Source organism: Erpetoichthys calabaricus, chromosome 1, assembly GCF_900747795.2.
Source record: "Erpetoichthys calabaricus chromosome 1, fErpCal1.3, whole genome shotgun sequence".
Taxonomy (NCBI): Eukaryota; Metazoa; Chordata; class Cladistia; order Polypteriformes; family Polypteridae; genus Erpetoichthys; species Erpetoichthys calabaricus.
In genome coordinates this window covers 262,030,510-262,056,072 of record NC_041394.2, presented here as the reverse complement: position 1 = coordinate 262,056,072, position 25,563 = coordinate 262,030,510, and the positions used below count along the sequence as shown (strand labels likewise).

Below are 25,563 nucleotides of genomic sequence, written 5' to 3'. Positions count from 1 at the left end.
AAAGAATAATCGAGGTGCAAATTCAGAAAATAAGGAAAGTAATTATCAGCCCGGAACAAGTGGAATTGGGGAAAAAAAAGCATGTCCAATCCGGCTCTTAATTAAATGACAGTGAGTAAAATGACAAAGTAGAACTTCATAGAGATGTTTACAAACGTTGGCGCTAAACACATGCAGAGCAGGTTAGAGACTATGAAACCAGGGAAATTAGAAAGGCTCAAAAAAAAACCAACGTTGGCGCTATACACATGTGGAGAAAGTTAAAGGATATGAAAGTAGGAAAATTACAAAATATAAAAAAGTAAAGATCGCAGTAGCGCAAACAAGCAAACTGCCTCATTTAACTATGCACCAGTCTAACTTTGGTTTTGCACAATAATTACTACACTATTGCACCTTAACAATTAATTCTACTTTATTCACATAATTTTACTTATTTATTATGTTCTACTATACTGTTATCTTTCAATCTATGACTTTTTGTTAATCTGATATTCTTCTAACTTTGCACAGTTTTTGATAAGCGGATCAGGATGCATTTCACTGCATGTTGTCCTGTATAACTATGCATGTGACAAATAAAGAATCTTGAGAATTTCAAAAATGGAGTTTACTGCACATGCATTTATTGGTTACTTTGTTAATGTATATATTTATCTGTCTACTTATTTAAAAACCTAAATTTACCCCAGGAGTCAAAAATGTTCTGTCTAGCCCTTGTACAAAAACCTTGACAAAAGCTGGGGTATCACCTTGGTAACTCCATGTACTTTTGGAATTGTGAGAGGAAAATAGCACAACTTTACAGACAGGAGTCCAATGCAGAACTCTACTTACTTTGTTACTTTGTAAAAAAAAAAAAAAAAAATTAAATGCTGATGATGTAGATCGTTTTGTCTATGCTGAAATTCCAAACAGAGAAACTTATCCTGACCTCATTAAAAAGATTCAGCATATTGGGACTCGCAAGATTACAAATATTGTTTTTACAGAATTTCTGAAATAAAAGTGAAACTAATGAAATAGCAACAATTCAAGGAAAAAACAATCTTAAAAGTGTGTATCCGGAAAACCAAATACGGGGGTTGGCGAGCAAAGCGAGCAGGGGGCAAAGCCCCCTAGTGTGTGTGTGTGTGTGTGTGTGTGTGTGTATATATATAATTTATTCTCGGGTGTAGGAGGAAAAGCATACTAACTAGTAAAAATTCAATAAGTGTTTTGACTGTCCAAGGACTTGAGCTCAATTTTCTTGAAATAAAATCCACAATATCCTAGTAAGTAAATAAAACAGACTCAAATATCAATTTAGTGCAAAAAATTATCTTTGTAGAAAGTACTTTATAGCGCCAAGTTAAATGGAATATTGTGGAACTGTGTGTGTGTGTGTGTGTGTTTTTTTTTCTTTTTTTTCCCTCTTTTACACAATTCCAAAAACATATTGAAAAACGTATAGCAGTGTCATCCATCATGTTTGAAGACAGAAAAAGTGTTCTTTTTTTCTTAACTAGATAGGCAACAGGTTTAATGTAGCTGTGTTTTGTGTGAGAATAAGAATTGACTAATTTATGACATTCAGTTTAAATTAGTAAGATTCAGTGATGCCATATTTATTTGTTTTGAAGGTTATAATTTCTACCCACCCGAAGAGCTCTGTTTGCCAGAAATATGAAGAAATCTATATAATCTAAGAATAAGGGTCATAAATTGGTGAAAGTCTACATTAAGTAACTTTCAGTTTTTGTGGTCCAGATATGGAGATAGACTACTTTGTAGCAAATAACCCAGAACTGCTTGCTGCAATTAACCAAATAATACAATTTATTCATAACATAAGGCGAACAGAAGATATAAATGTGTATAGATACAGGGTTAGCCAAAATGAAATACCACCTTTCTCAAGGTCATTGTGCGAGGTAGAGGCAGCCGAATAGTTTGGGTGGGTGTCCCTTGATAGGCGATCCCTTGTAGTTTTCAGTCGGCAACGTGCCTTCCAAATGCACTTCAGCATTCCTCCTAACAGTGATGTCTCAAATCGGAAAACAATTCTTTAGTGGGTGGCTAAATTTAGACAGACGGGTACAATTTGAGCAAAAAATCTCCAGACCATCCTCGGACTGTACAAATGCTTGAAATCATCCAAGCTGTAAGGGCATCAATTTTGCAGTCTCTTAGATGTTCAGTGTGCAAACATGTTTCTGCCTTAGGCATTTCCAACACGTCTTTGAGTAGGATTTTGTATGAGGACCTTAATTTCCATCCAAACAAAATGATGGTAATGCAGGAACTTGCTGAGAGAACATTCTGCAAACCGTTCATCCAGATGCTATCATCATGTGCAGCGACGAGGCACGTTTCCATTTGAATGGTTGTGTAAATAAGCAAAACTTTCGCTTTTGGGCTGATACCAACCCTCATGAACTTCATCAGGGACCCCTGCACAGTGACCATGTTACATTTTGGTGCTCCGTTGAAGAATTTGGCATTGTAGGCCCTTACTTTTTTTGAGGAGGGGGGAGCAATGGTCACTGTCAATTCAGAACGTTATATTGTAATGCTAGAGAACTTTTTGCGGCCCCAACTGGAAGAAATGGATGTGGTGAATGCCTGGTTTCAACAGGATGGAGCAATAGCTCATACGGCGCAAAGATCCATGCAAGTTTTGTGGGAGATTTTTCCAGGGAATCTGATTTCCCTGTGCGGCAATGTTAGGTGGCCTTCACTTTGACCTGATCTTGCTCTGTTCGATTTCTTCTTGTGGGGCTATCTCGAGTTGAAGGTATACACACACTTACCTCAAAACCTTGAAGCCCTCAAGGATGCTATTCGCCACAAAATCGCTGCTATTCCCCTTGAAATGGCCAAATGAATTATGCAGGCATTCAGAAATCGTCTCAAAGAGTGTATCGCTAATGATGGCCATTACCTTGAAGACATAATTTTTAAAACACATTAGAAAAAAATCTATTTGTATACCCTTGCTTGTGTCGTAATGAAATTTATTTTATCTTGTAGTGTTTTTGTAGAATACATTTTTGAAATGTGGTACTTCTTTTTGGCCCACCCTGTATATACAGAGGAAGGACAATAACAACACAAAACATAAAATTACAATACCTTAGTTTTCTCTCCTATAGAAAAAGGCATATAACTTATGAATTCTGATATTTTTAATTTATGGAGTCAAGATGGATACATACTTTTTTTTAAGCTGGTTATTAAGTTTCTAGGCTCTACACTGTGGTGTGCATTTACTCACAGCTAGTCTACACTGAAGTTACTGTAAGCAAGCTGCCCAGCTTTTCTGTGTGTGCACAGTTTGTGTGAGAATATGCCATCTAACTGGATAAGTTAAGAAATTTGCAACAGCTAAAGACCTATTCTTCACAAAGGTTATTACTTTTTAGTGATACCAGTACCATAATATAAATAAACTAGACATTAAGCCCGTTACAATAACGGGCGCTAGAACAGTAGTCCATAAACATTAGTAGGAACAGTCTGTATTAAATGGCAAGCGACCTTTTACTTCATTAAATTTTTTCCGTAAAATGCATTTAATTTTCTCTGACAGTAATACTGGCTTTGCTGTCCGTAATATGCGTTTTAATTTTCTGTCACAACAGTGGGCAATCAGCAGATTCTCACCTGCAACTGATGTAATGTGCTCGAAAATAAATCCACTTTTAAAAGTCATCGTATTGTAATATCTTGAAAATTCGTATATTTAGGAAAACCCCTTCAACGACTGACACTTTACACTTTACTGGGCCAAGCTTCTTAATCGCAAATCTGACATCCTCAGAGTGAACACTTGCACAACAATGGGGAAGCTGGTCTCCGTGTCTCAGTACCCGATTGGATTTTTCGTGTTTTATGTTTTAGGTCTTACCTCATTTACCATAATCCGATTGGATCTGCTGCGCGATATTTTCTAGGTCCCCCCCCAATTCCCCCCCAACCCGTCTTGTGTGACGCGTCAGGCAGCCTTTGAAGCATCTGCTTTGAAAGCATTGCACCATGCCCCGCGCATGTGCACTTCACCAGAAGACACACACACGGACACTGGACGCACACAGGAGTTTTATTAAAGAGGATTAGGTTTATCCTAAACTGTTAAGTTACATTTAATAGTTCTTGGAATCAAAGTAATTGTATTTATGGTTTGGTGTAGGCTTTCCTGGTCAGCTTTCTACAGTAGTGAATTTTCAGCATGATTTCCTTTCCTTGTTCAGGAGTTCTTTTCCTTCTTCACCTTGGCTGCAGCTTCTGGCTTTTAAACACTGTGTCCTCGTTTGGCTAGCATAAACTTTGTCTGCTGGGTGGTTTGAGATGAGTCATCCCCCATATTTAGCAAGATGAATATGTGTGTCTTTTACTAACCAACTTTCTCTTGCTAATGACCTTGCTTTTCCTTAATAAGGTTTGGATTAATGCGGTTCCCCCTTATGTGGCAATGATATAGGTTGGGAGTAGGGATTAATTCAATGTATGCCTTAGAAAGAAGGGTGTAGTATATGAGCATCATAGACTATTTTAACTTATGCATTTTATATTAAATGACCTTCTGATTTCAGTAATGGAAAAATGAACACAATTTACCAATGCAGTCAAAATACACATATCATGAATCAGTGTAACATATATATCAATAAATATTGAAATTAGTCGGGTACTTTTAATTTATATCAGTGCTTTAAAGCTGCCTTTACAATAATTTTGCAACTCATGTTTGTCTCAAAAGTCAATCTGTTAGGTAAATGACATTTGTTAGTGAGATATTACACTTACATTTCTACAATCAGGAAATATTATTTGAGTAATGACACTTAACATAGAGAAAATGGGTGGCAATTCTGATATATTTAATATTTTAAGTACCTGTAGAATCAGAATTTGTTTTTTATCCTTCTGTTGTATCACTCTTAAGTGATTAGACATGTGTTTATTAGTAGAAAGATTTTGGTACATCAGCAAGCCAGTCCAGGACAAGAATTAACCTTGGTAATTACTACATTTTCTTTGCTTGCATACTATTCAAATATAGGCTTTCATTAAATTTTGCATGTTTTAAAGATAAACATCCTGCTGTCTACAGAAACACAAAAATTTCCATTCAGTTACTAAGATGATTACTTCAAAACAAATTGTGCAATAGTATACTAAAATGAATTTCTTAAACTTCACATTCTAATGAAAGCTACACAAAATATGAACCTGTTTTAATGACCTAAGACTTTTTTGCTACTTTTTATCGTTTTTAATATTGTATTTATTCTAAAGTTACATAGTGCTTTCACAAGCAGTTTAAACACTTAGTGACCAGATAAATAACTTTAAATATATTTTGCTTGGCTGGGTTAAGACTTTTGCATAGTGCTGTATATACTGTATCTACATGATGGGTAATGAAATGAAAATGATTTCAGCCTGATCTATTAGGAGAAACACCAGTTACACCAAACTAATTTTATTTTTCAATCCCTATAAGCACTAATGATTTTGCCACTTTCAGAAAATTGTCTTGCTTGTGTAGCCACTGTTCTGTATCTGACTTGATGTATTCTTTGTTTAGCATAGCATGTCCCATAGAATTACCAGTTTAGATTGTTGAATAGGTGGTAGTCATTTTGGGCTGTGCCTAGAGAATAGGGGTAGGTGTTGCATCCCTTTAAATGCACAGTTTTGCAAATCAGCATTTGCAGCTTATACCGTGAGAACAGGAGCATCATCATGAAGCCGAAGTAGATGGTCAACAGGATTTCTTTCTACTTTTTCTGTTTGACTGCTGCAATGCAAAATGGCAGAATATGACCAGTTAAGTTAGCTGTTTGAGGCATGTACATCAAAGGGGAGCTACACTGTCAACATCATAAAAAAATCGTGCAGATGATCTTGCTAGGCACTGGATTGGAAATTTAATTTTTTTGGTAATGGTGTATCACCATGCTTCATTTGTGCCGTTTTGTTGCATGGACTTTTAGTCTTGGTGATGCAGTTTCAGAATCTCCTTGAAGAACTAGTATTGCTTCATTTTAAGTGTCCAGTTTCTGAATAATCGGTGTTCCACAGACCTTGCTGATGTCTACTGGTCCTGAAGAAACGATTCAGCTGATCCATAATTAACCCATATAATGTCTACTGTTTTACTCATCATCCTTCTTCATTTTGTCTTTATTATTTGTTCCATGATGCTAACATTTTTTTCTGTTCGTATATCTATCTGCTGGCAGTTCATATGCTACAGCCAACAGATGAAGTGGTTATTTAACCAAAAATCAATTTCCAAAGGCTTTTTGTTCTCTATATTAGAATAAATAAGAGTATAATCTTGATTTTATAGTTTTAACTAGGGGGCTCCGCCTCCTGCTCGCTTCGCTCTTCCACCCCCAGGTTTGGTTTACCGGATATAAAATTTGTAGTACTAGGGTGTTGTACCATGTTAGCCATTATGAATGTAGAGAAAAGCCAAGCAAAATGACACCTTTTATTGGCTAACTAAAAAGACTACAATATGCAAGCTTTCGAGGCAACTCAGGCGCGCTACCTAGTTTGAAACTTTATTTTTTACTTGCTCCCAGTGTAGGGGGGAATTTGGGAAAGATGTTTTTTTGAACTTGCACTGTAATTGGATAAAACTGGTCTATATTTTAGAGGGGTCAAAATGTAAAAATGGTGGAATTTATAACAACTAGGTTGGTAAACCACCAGAAAAAATTCAAATTTCATTTTTTTTTTTCAAATTGGGCATTGTAATATTAAAACATATTTATCCAAGTATAGAATCCTAACTTTTATCACTTATGGAAATTAATAACTTTTTTTTAATCCTAGGAAACCTGAAAAAAAATCAGAAGCTGGTGTCTATATGGTTAACTTTAATTTTTCTTTCCACTATTAAAATTGGCAGCAAAAAAATACTAATTTTAAATGGGCCAGTATCACACAAGTAGAAATTGTGTACAGTTGCAGAGCACCCAATTTATGTCAGCCACAGAAATAGCAGCACATTTTGTGTAATGGATAATATAATGGATGTAGTATAGTATATAAAGTCAATCAACATTACCAGTATCTAATAATAAAAAAAAAAAAAACTTGTTGAATAGCCTAGCTGATATTATGCTTACTCTTCCTGAGTTGTCAAATGCTTTAAATACTCTAAATCAATAATTTATATTTTTTTATATTTTCAATTGTATCTATTGAATTATGTAAACTTGTAGCTCAGTTTTTTTGTTATTCAGAAAGTACTGTTTTTGCTTTTTATAGGCTGTCCAGTGCCAACAGGAACGATGTGCAGTTTATCTTTTGGAGCTGAATGCAGACCCCAATCTTGTAGATGCCGATGGAAACACTGCACTCCACTTAGCTGCCATGATTCCTGACCTGTCCCTGGCAACGCATCTGCTGGAACATGATGCACATGTTAATGCTTCAAACAAGGTTTATATTAAGTGTATCTTCAAAATATGTTTAATTTCAGATGTGTTGTTCTTGGGTAATATAGAAATCCTGTCCAGCTGTTCATTCATTATGTTAAAAACATAGAACATAATATTGAAAGTGTAATTGACAATTGTTCACCAGCTCATTTTCATCGCATTTGTATCTATTTCACTTTAAAATTGCTCAACTATGTGTGAACAAATAAATACAACTAAATGCATTATTTTTTCCCCTAATATTATATAAGCAATTTCTTCTGTACTGTTGATTTTATGGAACCCACAAATTGTTTTTATTTTCCTCTTCATTCTACTTCATAATGCATAGACATTAACATTCTGCGTTTTACATTTTGTAATCATATTTTTATATAGTGCCTATGATTTTTGCAATTATTTGGAAAAAAAGATAAAATTTCAATACCCAAGCCTGAGCAATAAATCCACTTACCTGAGCTACATTTGTCTTAAAAATGGATGGCGGCAAACAAAAAAGTATTATGAACAAGCAGCCCAAAAATGTTTTAGGAAAAAGTCCAAAACAGCTTATGCAGCTGGACATTTTGAACACATAGGCAGATAGGCAGTTGATGTTTTATAGCTAAAGGTATCTGAATAGTATATACTTTTTTTCCTTTTCAAGGTTTCTGTCTGCTTTTAGTATTGTGGAAGCAGTAGGCTGAGTTGATCAGTTCACATTTTCTTCACCCAGCAACCAAATGAAAGCAAATCTATCCAATGTCTCCTCCCAACACACCTGTGAAATGCAAATATGATACACCAGATACACTGTGAGCTATCTTAAATAGCAGACTAAACAGGACACATTTTGAAGTCCAACACCTTTTTTAAAAAGGTTGTGCTTAGTGCCAAGTATTGAAACACAGATGTTGTTCTGTAAACCTAGGAAGCAGATAGCAGGCAAAAGTGACCCTGGAACTCCCATACTTTTCCATAATCTCTTTCAAAACAGAAATGACTTGCATCTGTAAGTAGCCTTATTTCACAGTTCTGAAATATGTGTGCAAGAACAAGGACCTGGTAGACTTCATACTGTCCCATGGCCAAGGTTGAGTTCACATTGGTTCCCTGAAATCTAAGGTTCCATTCTAAGCTGGAGATTCTTTTCCAGTGAAGTTGAGGAATAGAACTCCTCTGTAATTACAACATACTCGCTTGACTCTTTTTACCCACTTGACCCTTTTTTGTTAAAATGTGGTCCTACCTTTTGTATCGGATTATTAATTAGATGTCACTTTTTTTCCATACCATTAGGAAGGCTTCACTCCCCTAATTTTAGCTGTTGCAAAAAATCACCAAGAGATGGCAGAGTTTTTATTGAAAGAAGGTGCCAATGTAGACTCAACAGACAGTTTAAAAAGGTATTTATGTTTTTATGACATATATAATTTGGGTGTGTGTAATCTAATTTAGCCCATTATCATTTAATTTGCTTTACATGTAAACTTCTGGCAGTTTACTGAGTTGTAAAATTTTTGACCACTTGTCTCTGTGTGTGTGTGTGTGTGTAACTAATATATAATTAAGGTTGCCAATCTTGGCATCCTGACCAAGATTGAGGATGGTTCCCAACCTGGGAAGGGAGTCATAATGGAAGGACGAGGATGGACTGGCATCCCAACAGGAATGAATGCCGGTTCCTAGCCAGGACAGGAGGCCTGCTCAGAAGGACAGTAGGGGGATACATCCAGGACAGGAGGCCTGCTCAGAAGGACAGTAGGGGGCTACATCTCCCCCCCCGTGCACACAATGGCCTAATTGGTGAAACTCCCATATGGATACCTGCAAGGCAGACTGGGAATTGCAGTCCTTTAGGACAGCCCTGTCGGTCTTCTTGACTGTCAGAGTGGGCATCTGCCTGACCCAGAAGTCCTTCCAAAGGGCAAAGGTGTGGCACCAAGAATATTCCCAGGTCTGGCACAGGCCGGTTTTCATGAACCAGTAGTTTGCTTTGGGATGAGGTGAATAAAACTACATGTGGAAGGAGGAAATGAAGCTTAAAACTGTTTTATATTAGGTTTCAAGAGGATTTGGGTGCCTGTGGGAGGTATTGTGTATGATGAACCTCTTATGTTTGAACCCAGTACTCTGCTACACCAGGTGGTGGTTTAATTAAAATATCTATGTAGATAGCTATCTCCTTTGTTGTCCCTCAGATTTAAAAAAAAATATTTTAATTTGGTACATTTACCTAAATTACTTTAAGAAAACCTGAAAAAAGCCTTGCATGACTTTTCTTGAGTGTGGAGGTCAACACTAATGGATGAAATATTTGTTTTATACATTTTTCTTTGTGGTTATATAATATACCTGTAATATTTTGTCTTGGGATTGTGTAACACTAGAATCAACGAAATAACCCAGCCCGCCTTAAATCCCTTCGCACCTCTCCGTCAGCGTCTTTTGTCTTGTAAATGTGTCGATCAAGACAAACAGCAAACAGCCTGCTATGCCATTCCCCCCCACCGCCGCAGAAAGGGCAAAAGTTCTCCCAACTTGAGCCTTGATTATCTTGGAGTGAAGTGCTGGAGTTTTAGAGCGGAAATAATGGATCGTTATTTGAAACATATGCATTTCATGTGTGTTCCATGTCTACAACAATCTATGTTAACACATCATTAAAACAGAAATGTTTTTCATGTTTCATGTTTCAAGTCCAAATATCAAATAAACACTTTCACAAAAGGTGCAAGTGCAATACGACAGCTTCTGTGCTACAGCGGTAGAACTGCTGCCTTGTAATTAAGAGGCTGCGGGATTGATCCTGGGTGTTTCACAAATTTACCGTTTTGAGTAGTGAGCTGCTCTTATTGTTAATATTATACACTTTAAAAAAATACATTTGATTTATGTCTGTTAGCTTTTCGTTTTATCTTCTTTTTTTTTTTTTCTTTTCACTTTTACTCTCTTAGTGACGATCACGATACTAATCCCCCCCCCCCCCCCCCCCCCCCCAACTCCAGATCCTACGCTGTTAGTTTTTATTTGAAACTGGGAATATCTGTAGATGTGAGTGGTGTTTTGAGACAATGCTGGTGAATCTGCCTTCTTCATATCTCATTGTCACTTCAATTTTTTTTTATTCAGTTTTATTGAATGCTCCTGCTCACGCTGAATTAGTATGCGCATTATTGTCCATGATATCAAAGCCACACTGACAAAAAAACAGAGACATAGGTATACTGTATATGATATTTGTAATAATTCATTTTATGACCTGTATAGTACATTTCAGAAAACATTGTGGCGCTGATGCAACATTATTCATATTCTTCATATTCATTCGCATACCTTCTTGCGGTTATCATCCGTGACCTTGTTTTTTTTTTTTTTGTGATCTTGCCCAGTCTCCACATTTTGATGCATGGTGGCATTTCTTTTGTACTCCAGGACATGCAGAGGAAAAGAATAGTACAGCTTTTATCCCTCCAGATTAGAGAATTTCCAGTTCCATTGTCTCAAAACACAACTCACATCTATAGTTCTTCCTAGTTTCAAATAAAAACTAACATCGGCAGATCTGGGTTTTTTTGGGAGGGGGAGGGGGGGCCATATTGTGATCGTGACTGAGGGAATAAAAGTGAACAAAAAAAAAAAAAGCCAACTTTTACAAGTACTATAAATTTACACTGGCTGTTACCAACACAAAGAAAATGTATGCTTTTATTGTATAATATTAACAATAAGAGCAGCTCACTTCTCGAAACGGTAAATTTGTGAAACACCCAGGATCAATCCTGCAGCCTCTTGATTACAAGGGAGCAGTTGTTACTGCTGCACCACGGAAGCTGTCGTATTGCACTTGCACCTTTTGTGAAAGTGTTTATTTGATATTTGGACTTCAGCCTTCACACATTACAGTATTCCCTCGCTATATCGCACTTCGACTTTTGCGGCTTCACTCTATCACGGATTTTATATGTAAGCATATTTAAATATATATCACGGATTTTTTGCTGGTTCGCGGATTTCTGTGGACAATGGGTCTTTTAATTTCTGGTACATACTTCCTCAGTTGGTTTGCCCAGTTGATTTCATACAAGGGACGCTGTTGGCAGATGGCTGAGAAGCTACCCAATCAGAGCGCGTATTACCTATTAAATAAAACTCCTCAAATATATTGTGAGCACGGGGGCTGTTCGCACCCCTAGAAGATACGGCCGCTCCTCAACACTGAAAGATTACCTTCACATTGCTCTCTTCCTTGCTGGGCTTAAATGTGGCTGCTTTGTCAAGCGATATGCTTCCCGCATGGTGCTTCGCATACTTAAAAGATCAAACAGCACGTATTGATTTTTGATTGTTTGCCTTTCTCTCTCTCTCTCGCTCTGACATTCTCTGCTCCTGACGGAGGGGGTGTGAGTAGGGGGGCTGTTCGCACCCCTAGACGATACAGACGCTCATCTAAAAATGCTGAAAGATTATCTTCACGTTGCTCCCTTTCTTGCGGCTGGTTTGTCAAGCGACATGCTTCCCGCACGGTGCTTCGCATACTTAAAAGCTCGAACGGCACGTATTGATTTTTAACTGTTTGTTTTTCTCTGTCTCTCTCTGACATTCTCTGTTCCTGACGGAGGGGGTGTGAGCAGGGGGGCTGTTCACACCACTAGACGCTCCTCTAAAAAAACGCTGAAAGACTACCTTTACATTGCTCCCTTCCTAGCAGCTGTGTTGTCTGGCGGTGCTTTGCATACTTAAAAGCCAAACAGCCCTATTGATTTCTGATTGTTTGCTTTTTTCTCTCTCTCTCTCTCTCTCTCTGACATTCTCTGCTCCTGACGCGCACTCCTTTGAAGAGGAAGATATGTTTGCATTCTTTTAATTGTGAGACGGAACTGTCATCTCTGTCTTGTTATGGAGCACAGTTTAAACTTTTGAAAAAGAGACAAATGTTTGTTTGCAGTGTATGAGTAAAGTTCCTGTCTCTCTACAACCTCCTGTGTTTCTGTGCAAATCTGTGACCCAAGCATGACAATATAAAAATAACCATATAAACATATGGTTTCTACATCGTGGATTTTCACCTTTCGCAGGGGGTTCTGGAATGCAACCCCCGCGATCGAGGAGGGATTACTGTATACAGTTCATGTTGACATTTTGTCATTTATTACTAAAACATGAGAAACGTTTCTTTTTTAACGATGTGTTAACATAGATTGTTGTAGACATGGAACACACATGAAATGCATATGTTCCAAATAAAGATCTATTATTTCCCATTTAAAACTCCAGCAAGTTGGGAGAACTTTTTGCCCTTTCTGTGGAGGTGGGGGGGAAGGTATAGTTTGCTGCTTGTCTTGATCGACACATTTACAAGACAAAAGACACTGATGGAGAGGTGTGAAGGGATTTAAGGTAGGCCTGATTTAAGAGTTTTTTCATAAGCTTTGGTAATTCTAGTGTTAAGAAGATGATTATTTTTAAGATTTAAGGGCTGCAAAAAATTTATAGAGCAAATAGAGAAGCCAGTATATTTGAGACTATTCTCCTAAACAAGATTTTAACTGAATTATCAATACAGTAGTTGTATTTCAGTGTTGTATAATTCCACATGGTTATTTAAATTGTACTAGGGGGCTCTGCCCCCTTCTCGCTTCGCTCGCCCAACTCTGGGTTTGGTTTACCAGATATACAATTTAAAGAGATTGGTATTTTCATGGGAATTGTTACATATGCATTATTTTCACTTTTACTTTAAAACTTTTGTAAAAACAGTACTTGTTCTTTATTTCCGGCCCCGGGCGTGGTTAAATCTTTCTCGCAGGATGTATAACGCTGCTCGTGTTGTGAAGGGTGGGCTGAACACACGCTAAGATGTTGCAGTTGGATCATCTGCTGGCGAGCCGCGTTTTCTGCTTGTCACGCTTTGCGTCGATCATTGCTAAGCCTTTTACAGCAGCTGTCCTTTTGCCACTTCGCGTCTCTGCCGCTCGCGTTGTGACGTTTGTCGCTGGATGCACGCTAAGGAGAAGCGGTCGGATCATTTGCTGACTTCCTGCTGCTGCTGCTGGCAAGCTGCGTGTTCTGCTTGTCACTTGTCATTGTTTTAAGAGCTGGGAGCACATGTCTGTCTGCCAAAAGCATTCCAACAACTGTTTGGTTAGATGTCCGTGAACTTGTTTTAAATGTTGTCTCACTGACTTGTCTCGCGTGGCTTTAGTGTCTCTTGAGGGACGTCAGATTGTCTTCCAAGAAGATCACGTCTCGTCTCCCTAATCTCCCTCCCAGGATTTTTTTTTTATAATAGGGAGAAAACAGAAATGAAAAAGGTGATCAGTTAATGGTAAAGTATTGGAAGTTCATAGTGTCTTAATTAGGAAAACAACAATTACATCTTTTAGCTCTTGGTGGTTTTGATATGTTTTTTATAAAATTGGGATGGGTAGCCATCTAGACATGTGACCTTCCCTCTTTCTAAAGAATTAACTCCACCTTGGATTCGGAAAGCCTCCATGTTTTATCCTGTTTCTTTATACACAGTTTTTGTACACATATTTCGGTTTTACTGACATTTTTGCCCAAAGCCTCATCTTCATTATACTCCATACTGTATAAAATCTTATTGTATTCCTTAAACAAATTAATTATTTCTTAGTGTTCAGTAATCTTAGTTCCAGTGTAGTAAGCTGTGCAGTTTTCTTCCAAATTTATTTTCTTGTGTGTTACGATAAAACCTTATCAGCATTTCTCTTTAATGATGATATAATCAAAACATTCAGTTCTCTTTTTAGATGGCTCAGCACTAAGTGATCTTTGAGATTCTTGGTCAGTTTTTGAAATTAATGTAATTCTGATGCTTTTCTTGTTTGCAATTTATTTTTATGAAAGTCATATGTGATTATCGGTCCTCTCAGTTATGTTTTTAATGTTTCCTAGAGTTTATCTATGGAGGCATTAATCTCTATGAAGATGTTAATGAATTGGGTTTAGGTAATATTAATGGACTGTCATGTCAATTGGGAGTTAAAGTAGTAACACTTAATATTTTGATTTAAAAAAAAAATAAAAAAATAAGAGAATCAAGATCTGAAATAACAATGGCTTTATTACTGCAAAATTGGTCAGAGGGAAATAAATTATCAATAGAAAATGATAATGAGCTTACTAAGAGAACTAAAACTGTTTTTAAATGATGTTTTTATTTTAGGACAGCTTTAATGTTTGCTGCTAACAATGGTCAGATAAATATGGTTCGTTTACTGCTTCGGTATAATGCTGATATATCTGTAAAAGAAGATAAAGGATGGACTGCTGAAGATTATGCAGTTATGAATGGACATCATGCGTAAGTTTGGCCTGTTTTACTATTTAACAGTGTAAAAAAAGAAACATACTCACTTTCTTAGAAATTTAAAATAAAAAATGTGTGTTTAGTATGCATATCTTTTTTGTAAAATTAGGTTTTAGGAATCTGTAAAATATAATATCTGCATTGTAATCTTGTATATCCTAGTCCTTCACATATTGCTAAGCTTCACTTTACAATACAATAATATACCATTCCAGGGGTTCATTTTATGATCGCAGAAGCCATTTCTCCACCGTTCATGTTCTTTTTAAAATGACAGTTTTGACAGTACATTTAGGAAGCTTTTTTCTGACTTTTGTTGTCTTTCTGCTTATTTTTGTCCTGGCCATACTATCTTTCATCTTGTGTACATTTGATGTGATTATATGTTGATAACCTGACTAGAGTGGGTGTGAACCACTTTATTTTTTTAAGCAAGCACAAAATTTGTTAACATTCTGTTCAGCAAATTCTAATTACAGGTAGGAAACGGCAAACACGCCACTAGTGGTATTGCAATTACAGTATTGTTTGCCTTTATGTTGATACATTTTTACAGATTAAGAAGATGAATTAGAGCATTGTGACTACTGATGATTTCATCCATTTGATTTTGAAAATCTGGTTAAGGATTTATTACTTTGTATACAAGTCAGTTATCAAATTAGATTAGATAAACCTTATTATTCCCATAGCGAAATTCAGATTCATACAGTAGCAGATTAATAAAAACAATAATACGGATGCACAGGACAGACAATATAGCCAATCAGTCGTTAAAAATGCTCCAAGAGAGATTTTCCTGTCCAGGAGAGGATTTTTCAAGATGGCATCCAATTTTACCATTATCCTTTTTCCACAAGAAGTTTTCAGTGTGTCCAGCTTTCACTATGTGAAGGAGCAGGCTTTCCTGATAAATTTGTTCAGGTATTGTGCTTACAATCATACCTTTTGGTTTTTGCAAGAAAAATCTCTTTACAGGGAGTTTCTTTTAAAATTGCTTTTGTTTGATTCTATATGTTGAAACTTCTCTTAGCAACCCTGTGATCGATTAAAGCAATTTGAGAAACTGAATTGGTGGGTGGCTTGAATACACCAACCTCCTTCCTTTTTTCTCATATCATATTTTAATTTGTGTGAAGTAGGATTGGTGGCTAAAATATTACATACTGAACATTTTATACAGATACTAGGTATTCAGATATTATGTGATTATATTGTATGCGAATATTAGGGGACTGAATATTTTCTTAACTTGTCTGTATAGTAATAGAGCTCAATGCAACAGATATTGACACTAGAGGATTTAATGGCATTTCCTTCAGCAATACCATAGCAAGGAGATACAACCTAATCATACAGAAAATAAATTATACCAATGCTACATTCATTGAAAATTATGGCAGATTAAAAATATGTATATTAAAGATAAGTTATATGTTAAGTGATAGATTACTACCCTTGAATGAGAGATATGATGGAAGTGATCATTTAGGGACATGATATGGAAATTAGCATTGTCCTTGTTTATTAGTAAAATAAGAGTGATTGAACCATGCCAGTAAAAATTAGCTACACGGTGTTGCAACCTTTATTCCAAGTAGGCCTCTACTCATTTTGTCGTTGATTGGTAGTTGTTCCATTGTTCATGTTTTTGCACCAGCATACCCACACACATTTATTACTACATGCAGTTTATGTGCTAATACTTTAGTCTGGAGAAGCTCCAACCTTTTTTTGTTAAAACCACTCTCGTCTTTTGAGTTAAAATTATTATAGCACTGCATCTTAAATTTAATGCATAGTCCTTAAAATCCAGGAGTATGTAATTCTAATTACAGTTGTTCTTTGTAGCTCTTGCCTGGTGTGCATTTTGACGTGACACTGAAAAGTGTTTCTCATGAATCATCAGCAGTGTCGGTTGTTTTTCTTGTATGAAGCTCATGATAAATACACACCAAGTAGTCATGCCTCTCTGAGTCACTGTGGTTGCATCATTCCACAAGTCTTCCAGAATTATAAATAGAAAAGGTTTTCAAGTAATTTTATACATAGTCCTGCACCTGCTGAAAAAGTTGCTTAATTAACACAGGAAATATGCTGTGAAAGGTACTGATTTCGGTAAACTTCCTTCATTTAAGCATGGGTCTCTGTCTATTTTGGTCTGCAATCTTTATTTGTAAAATCTTAGAACAGGTGGCATGTTTTAAGTAAGCCAGGTTGCAGAAAATTCAATCTTGTGTCTTCTGGACAAGGACTTTAGCCAGTAGGTCAAAATAACAGGAACATAATCATGTGAATAATTATACTATTAAATTACATTTGGAGTGTCTGCATTTATTTAGACTCAGTACTTTGTGCACAAAAAATTCTTATAGCTTAATATTTTTTCCCTACTTGGTCTCACTGTTTTTTTTTTTTAAATGGCTAAGGTGTACCCAGACCATAGTAGCAAATGATATAAACTTCTGTTTCCATGTCACAATGCTGTACTGCTAATTTATTTACCTTAAGGCAAGCCCATTTTGTGGTCAGAGCTCACCTATATGTTGAAGCTAGATGTGTACTGTTAAAGTCTTATGGTAATTTGTACAAAGATGGTAAGCAAGGAAGTGATCAGTAGCTGTTCGAAAAATGTTATGTAGTTTATGTTGTTTGTGTAATTAAGCAGCCTTACTTTGGTTTCTTGTAAAATATGTAAGCGCATACTGCCTTCAAATGATCTACATTGTATTAAAATAGACAATTGCAGAGCTCTGATTCCAGCCTTTTAAATTTAAAAACAAGAATATGAATATACATTTAATAAACCGCTCCATTCTTTAACTTTCATTCCTGGAAAGTGATATTACTAAAATTCTGATTAATTTAATTCTGACAAAACTGAGATACTATGTGTAGGTCGTTGATCCATGTTATTCGTTTTTTGTGCTTGTAATTTTAACGTATGCTTTTTTTTTTTTTTTTTTTTTTTTTTTTAAGATGCTCACATTTAATAATTGAGCATGGCACCAAGAAAAGATCACAGCAACCAGTTTCTTATGGTGACAGCATCAAAGGGAAAGGTGCATCCTTCTTCTCTAGCCCAGTTCGAAGCCCAGAGTCAGGTTTCACTTTGGGAGAACCAGCTACAGATAAAGAAGGTATACCAATTATAATAGTATAACGGTTGAAATAATTGTTTTAGTAAAGTATCCTTGACTGAAGCCATCAGCATTTCATATGTTTTTTTTGTTTTCTTCACCTTTTGTTTAGATGAATTTTTTATGTATAAACATACTGATTATATATGGACCAGGTGCTATTATTAGTACACTTAATTAATTAATTACTGGAATATTGGCTGTACTCTGACAGGCATAAAAAGTAATGTATTAATATTTCCTACATAATTCCTATGTGTTCCTGCTCATATTTATGAGTAGTTCAAGATGTGTGCTTTTAAACTTTCTGATTCTTGGTATCAAGTACACAAACTTGAAGCCATTAATGTGTTACTTTAAAGCTTTTATTTTCTCGTACAAGTTTGTTCACATTTTTCCTGATTACATTGTTTCATCTGTCTTCATGCCTTTCCTTTTGAATGGATGTAGAAATGCAGCAAGCTCCAGAGCAGGCAGCAGAAGCAGGTGATTCAGGGAAAGGTATCTGAAGATTACAGTTTAATATTGGTCCTAGTGAATACAAATATACTTTTCATACAAACATTTCATATAATATCATATATGGTATTTGCAGTTTACATAATTTATTAGCCTGTATACAAGATATCTAAACATTTTTCTGTTTGTGGCTAAGCATGTATTTTTCTTGGACAATATGTTTTTACACATTCCAGTATAAGAATTAAATTCTAAATTAAACATAAGTAAGATCTTGTTAGTTATAGGTTTAAATACTAATTCAATGCCGTCTTCTCTGTTGACTCATATAGTAATATAGGTTTATATTTTTCATTAATAACTATACCTTTTGTATGTGTTTGTTTTTTTTCTGTAGGTGCAGATGATGATTCCCAAGCTGAATCTATTAGTCGGTAAGAAAAAATAGTTCCTTATTTGTCTCAGTGGTTTCATGACATACTAGACTGACTGATATGATTTCTTACACCTAGGGCATCAAATAGAGCTGGAGACTCTTGGGCTTCATCTGATGAAGATGAGGACTTTGACTTTAGCCCCAAGGTATTTTGCCTTAAGAAATAATTTTGCAGTTACTTTAATACAGAGCTTTCCTACTGTGCAACTCTCACTCAAAACTATTCATAACTAATAAATAGGTTTTAATAATTTTGTTAATGCTTACCTTACATTTTCTGTTAAACACTGTCAAATCCTTAAGGATTTTGAATGAATGTAGGTATTTTAAATGTTCTTTTATCAGAACATTTTGTTGTTTTAATCATAGAAATGTAACATAACATTCTCTAAATGCAGAAAGGGATATGAATTTTAGATTGTTACATTCAGTTATTAGCATTCATAGAGGGTTCAATTTAAATCAAATATATATATATATATATATATATATATATATATATATATATATATATATATATATATATATATATATATATATATATATATATATATATATATACACACAAACTGCTCAAAAACATTAAAGGAACACTTTTTAATCAGAGTATAGCATCAAGTCAATGAAACATCTGGGATATTGATCTGGTCAGTTAAGTAGCACAGGGGGTTGTTAATCAGTTTCAGCTGCTTTGGTGTTAATGACATTAGCAACAGGTGCACCAGAGGGGCAACAATGAGACGACCCCCATAACAGAAATGGTTTAACAGGTAGAGGCCACTGACATTTTCCCTCCTCATCTTTTCTGACTGTTTTTTCACTAGTTTTGCATTTGACTACGGTCAGTGTCACTACTAGTAGCATAACGCGATACCTGGACCCTGCAGAGGTTGCACAGGTAGTTCAACTCCTTCAGGATGGGAAATCAATATGTGCCATTGCCAGAAGATTTGTTGTGTCTCCCAGCACAGTCTCAAGGGCATGGAAGAGATTCCCGTAGACAGGCAGTTAGTCTTGGAGAGGTGGACAGGGCCGTAGAAGGTCCTTAACCCATCAGCAGGACTACTATGTGCTCCTTTGGGCAAGGAGGAACATGATAAGCACTACCAGAGTCCTATAAAATGACCTCCAGCAGGCCACTGGTTATGAATGTCTCTGACCAAACAGACTTTATGAAGGTGGCCTGAGGGCCCGACTTCCTTTAGTGGGCCCTGTGCTCACTGCCTGGCACCGTGGAGCTCGATTAGCACTTGCCATATGCTTGTCACAGATGACAGCAGGTTCACCCTGAGCACATGTGACAGACGTGAAAGGGTCTGGAGAAGCCACGGAGAACGTTCTGCTGCCTGTAACATCGTTCAGCATGACTGGTTTGGTGGTGGGTCAGTGACGGTCTGGGGAGGCATATCCGTGGAGGGATGCACAGACCTGTACAGGGTAGACATCAGCACCTTGACTGCCATTAGGTATTGGGATGAAATCCTTGGACCCATTGTCAGACCCTATACTGGTGCAGTGGGTCCTGGGTTTCTCCTGGTTGTACAACAATGTCCAGCCTCATGTAGAGAGAGTATGCAGGCAGTTCCTGGGGGATTAAGGAACTGATACTGTTGACTGTCCCCCAGAATCGCCTGACCTAAATCCAATAGAACACTTCTGGAACATTATGTTTCGGCCATCCAACGCCACCACCTAAGACTGTCCAGGAGCTCAGTGATGCCCTGGTCCAGATCTGGGAGAAGATCCCTCAGGACACCATCCGTCGTCTCATTAGGAGCACACCCCGACATTGTCAGGCATGCATACAAGCACGTGGGGGCCATACAAACTACTGAGTACAATTCTGAGTTGCTACAATGAAATTTCGGTAAAATGGACTAGCATGCCGCATCATTTCTTCACTTTGATTTTCGGGGTGTGTTTGAATTCAGCCCACTGTAGGCTGATAATTTTCATATCCATGAAACGATGTGGTATCCTTTCATTCCTAAGAAATTACCCAGTCCATATCAGTATAGATAACCAGCATGTTTTTTTTCCCATTGAAATCTGTTGTGTTTTCAAAGTGTTCAGAGGCAGAGTTCCAGCATGCTTATTTTTGAGTTCCAGCATGCATATTTTTGAATATTGTTAATGAATTCTTGCCAAATTCTTAAAATTATTTTGTACTATTTCTCATAAGGAAAAGAATTCTGTTTTATTGTAGAATAAATTGACACTCTGATCTGTATAAAGGTGTGTAACATTCCTTTGTTTTTTTTTTTTTTTTTAGCTAAATATTTGTACTGTCAAGCTTTATTCTAACTGCATTGTTAATCTCTTCTACTATGCTCTTAACGTCTCTTTTATTAATTTATTCAGCTTAAAGTCTTACTAGCTTTTTCTCCATTTCCCTAAATAGAATGGCAGGACATAATAATGAGTTGCTCCATTTCATTTGTTGCCAAAATGTTAAATGTTGTTTGTAATGACAACCATTTTTTTAGTGCATGTCATTGGGTGAACTTGTATATTCTTTATCAGTCCTAGAATTCTCAGTTACTCATTCTGGTGCCCTACTGGTTTACAATTTATTTTTATTCAAAACATAGGAAATTATTTGTACCCTTAAATATATTTTGAATGATTCTTAGATTGTTCAGAATTGGCTGTATGATGTTTTGGTTTCTATGAACGTACTGTATCATTTTGTTTACAAATTCATGTAGTAATGTTTGGTCATCTAATATTGATGGGTTTATTTGTCAGGGGTGAATTGCTTTAGTGGAATTAAGTGCCAGAAAGGGGGGACATGGTCTGAAGAAAAAAAAATATATTCACACTATTTAAGAGAAGGTTATTATCAATAATAAAAAATATTCACTATGGATCTGAGAGAATGTGATTCTTTATAAAAGGTAAAATTATTGCAGTAGTAATACTCATTTAAAAACTCATTCCATTATAATTGTGTGGGAGCCATTTCTGTGCAATGATGAAAACTACTACTATAAATTGTATATCCTCCAAACTTCAGGCATATGCATCAACCGGAATTATCAGTGATGTAACATTTCTCATCCAACGAGGTGGTGCTCATTGTCAGGCACTGCTGCCTCACAGTTAATGTTTATATACAGTATATACAGGTGCTGGTCATAAAATTAGAATATCATGACAAAGTTGATTTATTTCAGTAATTCCATTCAAAAAGTGAAACTTGTATATTAGATTCATTCATTACACACAGACTGATGTATTTCAAATGTTTATTTCTTTTAATGTTGATGATTATAACTGACAACTAATGAAAGTCCCAAATTCAGTATCTCGGAAAATTAGAATATTGTGAAAAGGTTCAATATTGAAGACACCTGGTGCCACACTGTAATCAGCTAATTAACTCAAAACACCTGCAAAAGCCTTTAAATGGTCTCTCAATCTAGTTCTGTAGGCTACACAATCATGGGGAAGATTGCTGACTTGACAGTTGTCCAAAAGACGACCATTGACACCTTGCACAAGGAGGGCAAGACACAAAAGGTCATTGCTAAAGAGGCTGGCTGTTCACAGAGCTCTGTGTCCAAGCACATTAATAGAGAGGCGAAGGGAAGGACAAGATGTGGTAGAAAAAAGTGTACAAGCAATAGGGATAACCGCACCCTGGAGAGGATTGTGAAACAAAACCCATTCAAAAATGTGGGGGAGATTCACAAAGAGTGGACTGCAGCTGGGGTCAGTACTTCAAGAACCACCACGCACAGACATATGCAAGACATGGGTTTCAGCTGTCGCATTCCTTGTGTCAAGCCACTCTTGAACAAGAGACACCGTCAGAAGTGTCTCGCCTGGGCTAAAGACAAAAAGGACTGGACTGCTGCCGAGTGGTCCAAAGTTATGTTCTCTGATGAAAGTAAATTTTGCATTTCCTTTGGAAATCAAGGTCCCAGAGTCTGGAGGAAGAGAGGAGAGGCACAGAATCCACGTTGCGTGAGGTCCAGTGTAAAGTTTCCACAGTCAGTGATGGTTTGGGGTGCCATGTCATCTGCTGGTGTTGGTCCATTGTGTTTTCTGAGGTCCAAGGTCAACGCAGCAGTCTACCAGGAAGTTGTAGAGCACTTCATGCTTTCTGCTGCTGACGAACTTTATGGAGATGCAGATTTCATTTTCCAACAGGACCTGGCACCTGCACACAGTGCCAAAGCTACCAGTACCTGGTTTAAGGACCATGGTATCCCTGTTCTTGATTGGCCAGCAAACTCGCCTGACCTTAACCCCATAGAAAATCTATGGGGTATTGTGAAGAGGAAGATGCAATACGCCAGACCCAACAATTCAGAAGAGCTGAAGGCCACTATCAGAGCAACATGGGCTCTCATAACACCTGAGCAGTGCCACAGACTGATCGACTCCATGCCACGCCGCATTGCTGCAGTAATCCAAGCCAAAGGAGCCCCAACTAAATATTGAGTGCTGTACATGCTCATACTTTTCATGTTCATACCTTTCAGTTGGCCAACATTTCTAAAAATCCTTTTTTTGCATTGGTCTTAATTGATATTCTAATTTTCCGAGATACTGAATTTGGGACTTTCATTAGTTGTCAGTTATAATCATCAACATTAAAAGAAATAAACATTTGAAATACATCAGTCTGTGTGTAATGAATGAATCTAATATACAAGTTTCACTTTTTGAATGGAATTACAGTGGAACCTCGGTTCACGAACGTCTCGGTACACGAACAACTCAGTTTACGACCAAAAAGTTCGCCAAACTTTTGCCTCGGTTCACGACCACACACTCTGTATACGAACAAGCCAGGTTCCCTTTTGGTTTGTACATGTTCAGTCTCTCCCTGTGCATTTCCTGTGCAGCGAGCAAGAGAGAGAGCGAGAGAGGGTGACACACACACACACACATGCACACACACAGAGGCAGCACGAGGGAGAGGCAGCGCCAGAGACAGAGGCACACACAGGCAGCGCGAGACAGAGAGAGCCACGCACACACACACAGGAGCACGTGCGAGAGAGGCGCGCACACACACACAGGAGCTCGCTAGAGACACACACACAGGCGCTCCAGGCTCGCAAAAGACAGACGCACGCACACACACACAGGCGAGAGAGAGCGCGAGGGACACATAAGGTAGAGAAGGCTTGTTTTTGTTTTCAGTTTTATTTACAGTGATCGGTTCGTAGCCTGCATTGTTGCAATGTTACTTTTCTTGGTGGTTTATTAAATTACAGATTTTTCAAATGTTCATTTTTTCCCCTGTGCTTAAAACTCATTAAAAAAAGTGTTTTTAGCGAGCGGTTCGTAGCACTATAGCTCGAACTATTGCAGTGTTAGTTTTCTCTGTTGTTCAAGGTTTTCTCAGTGTTATTCAATGTTTTTACATTTAGTTTACCATTACGCTGTGCATTCTATGGTGTATTTAACTATATTTGTGCTTAAAAACTAAAAAATATATATATTTACATACAGCTCGTACGGTCTGGAACGGATTAATTGTATTTACATACAACCCTATGGGAGAAATTGCTTCGGTTCACGACCAACTCGGTTTACGACCAGAGTTTTGGAACGAATTGTGGTCGTGAACCGAGGTTCCACTGTACTGAAATAAATCAACTTTGTCATGATATTCTAATTTTATGACCAGCACCTCTAAATATATATATATAAAATATTAATATATATAAAATAGAGGGATTGAAAGATCTGAAAATAATTTACACAAAATTTTGATATGCTTTCCTCACTTCTCTGGTAGGAAGTAGTTTTTATATGGTCTAACCCAGAGTATAACAGAAATGTCATTTTTCTAAGCCCATTTTCAATGACCTAATTATTAAAATTAAAACTATTATATTGTAGGAAAGTTCTGTTTGTTTTTGAAGCTATAGTGAGGACTGTTGCATAGAGAATTATAGAGACGTACTGCCATCTGGTCAGAAATGGTGAATAGGCAATATGCACACTGTCTTCTGCATTCCACATCGGATGGAATTGTATGAAAACTAAGTACCTTGTTGTACTTGCTGGAAGCTGAACGTAAAGGTACAACACAATGTTCAGCTGTAGAGCTATCTGTATGCTGAAACTTGAACTTCTTTTTCTTGGACCTTCTCACCACTACACAAAAATCACAACTGCAGCACAGACAACAGAAGTAATTGAGCTAGCCGAAATTTCACAGGAAGTATGTCACCTCTACTGTGTGCATATAGCCTATTTCTGGTTTGGAGATCTTATAATATGGTATACAAAAAGTAGGTTAATGAGAGTAATTCAGCCAGAATCATTGTTCCATTGGGTTGTGGCGAGAACAGACATACATTATTCTTCTGGCATTCATAGTCATGCCTCCCTTGCCTACCTGTGTCTCATTTAGTTTAGTCTCCATAAGCTGAGCTGAATAATCACACTCCTGACAGTATTTTAAAAATCAATTCTTGTTAACAGGTGCATGCAAGGCCTTTCTATTCTGTTTAGTTTGTTATATTGAAAAATTACGGTCATCTGTTATATATATTTATTTTGTTCATGTAACTCCTTGTATAGTGTGTAGTGGAAGCAGAGACTTCAGTGCTGCTGATTGCTGGATCCAGTGTTCAAGGCTTTGATAGATAGATAAAGTAGATAGATAGATACTTTATTAATCCCAAGGGGAAATTCACATACTCCAGCAGCAGCATACTGATAAAGAAAATATTAAATTAAAGAGTGACAACAATGCAGGTATACAGACAGACAATAACTTTGAATAATGTTAACGTTTAACCC

At 36.9% G+C, this 25,563-nt stretch overlaps 1 protein-coding gene across 6 annotated transcripts in view; it reads left to right on the top strand.

Moving 5' to 3' along the window:
- Window positions 1–25,563, top strand: part of si:ch211-272n13.3 (ankyrin repeat domain-containing protein 26) — a 186,311-nt gene that overhangs the window by 5,764 nt on the left and 154,984 nt on the right. For 5 of the 6 annotated variants that reach the window (XM_051935904.1, XM_051935908.1, XM_051935917.1 and 2 more), the window contains exons 4-10: window positions 7,270–7,443; window positions 8,721–8,827; window positions 14,614–14,751; window positions 17,737–17,897; window positions 18,348–18,398; window positions 18,754–18,790; window positions 18,869–18,938. In XM_051935904.1, coding sequence (XP_051791864.1) covers window positions 7,270–7,443; window positions 8,721–8,827; window positions 14,614–14,751; window positions 17,737–17,897; window positions 18,348–18,398; window positions 18,754–18,790; window positions 18,869–18,938 — 738 coding nt within the window. The remainder of the gene's footprint in view (window positions 1–7,269; window positions 7,444–8,720; window positions 8,828–14,613; window positions 14,752–17,736; window positions 17,898–18,347; window positions 18,399–18,753; window positions 18,791–18,868; window positions 18,939–25,563) is intronic. The other variant, XM_051935913.1, reaches the window with a different exon arrangement.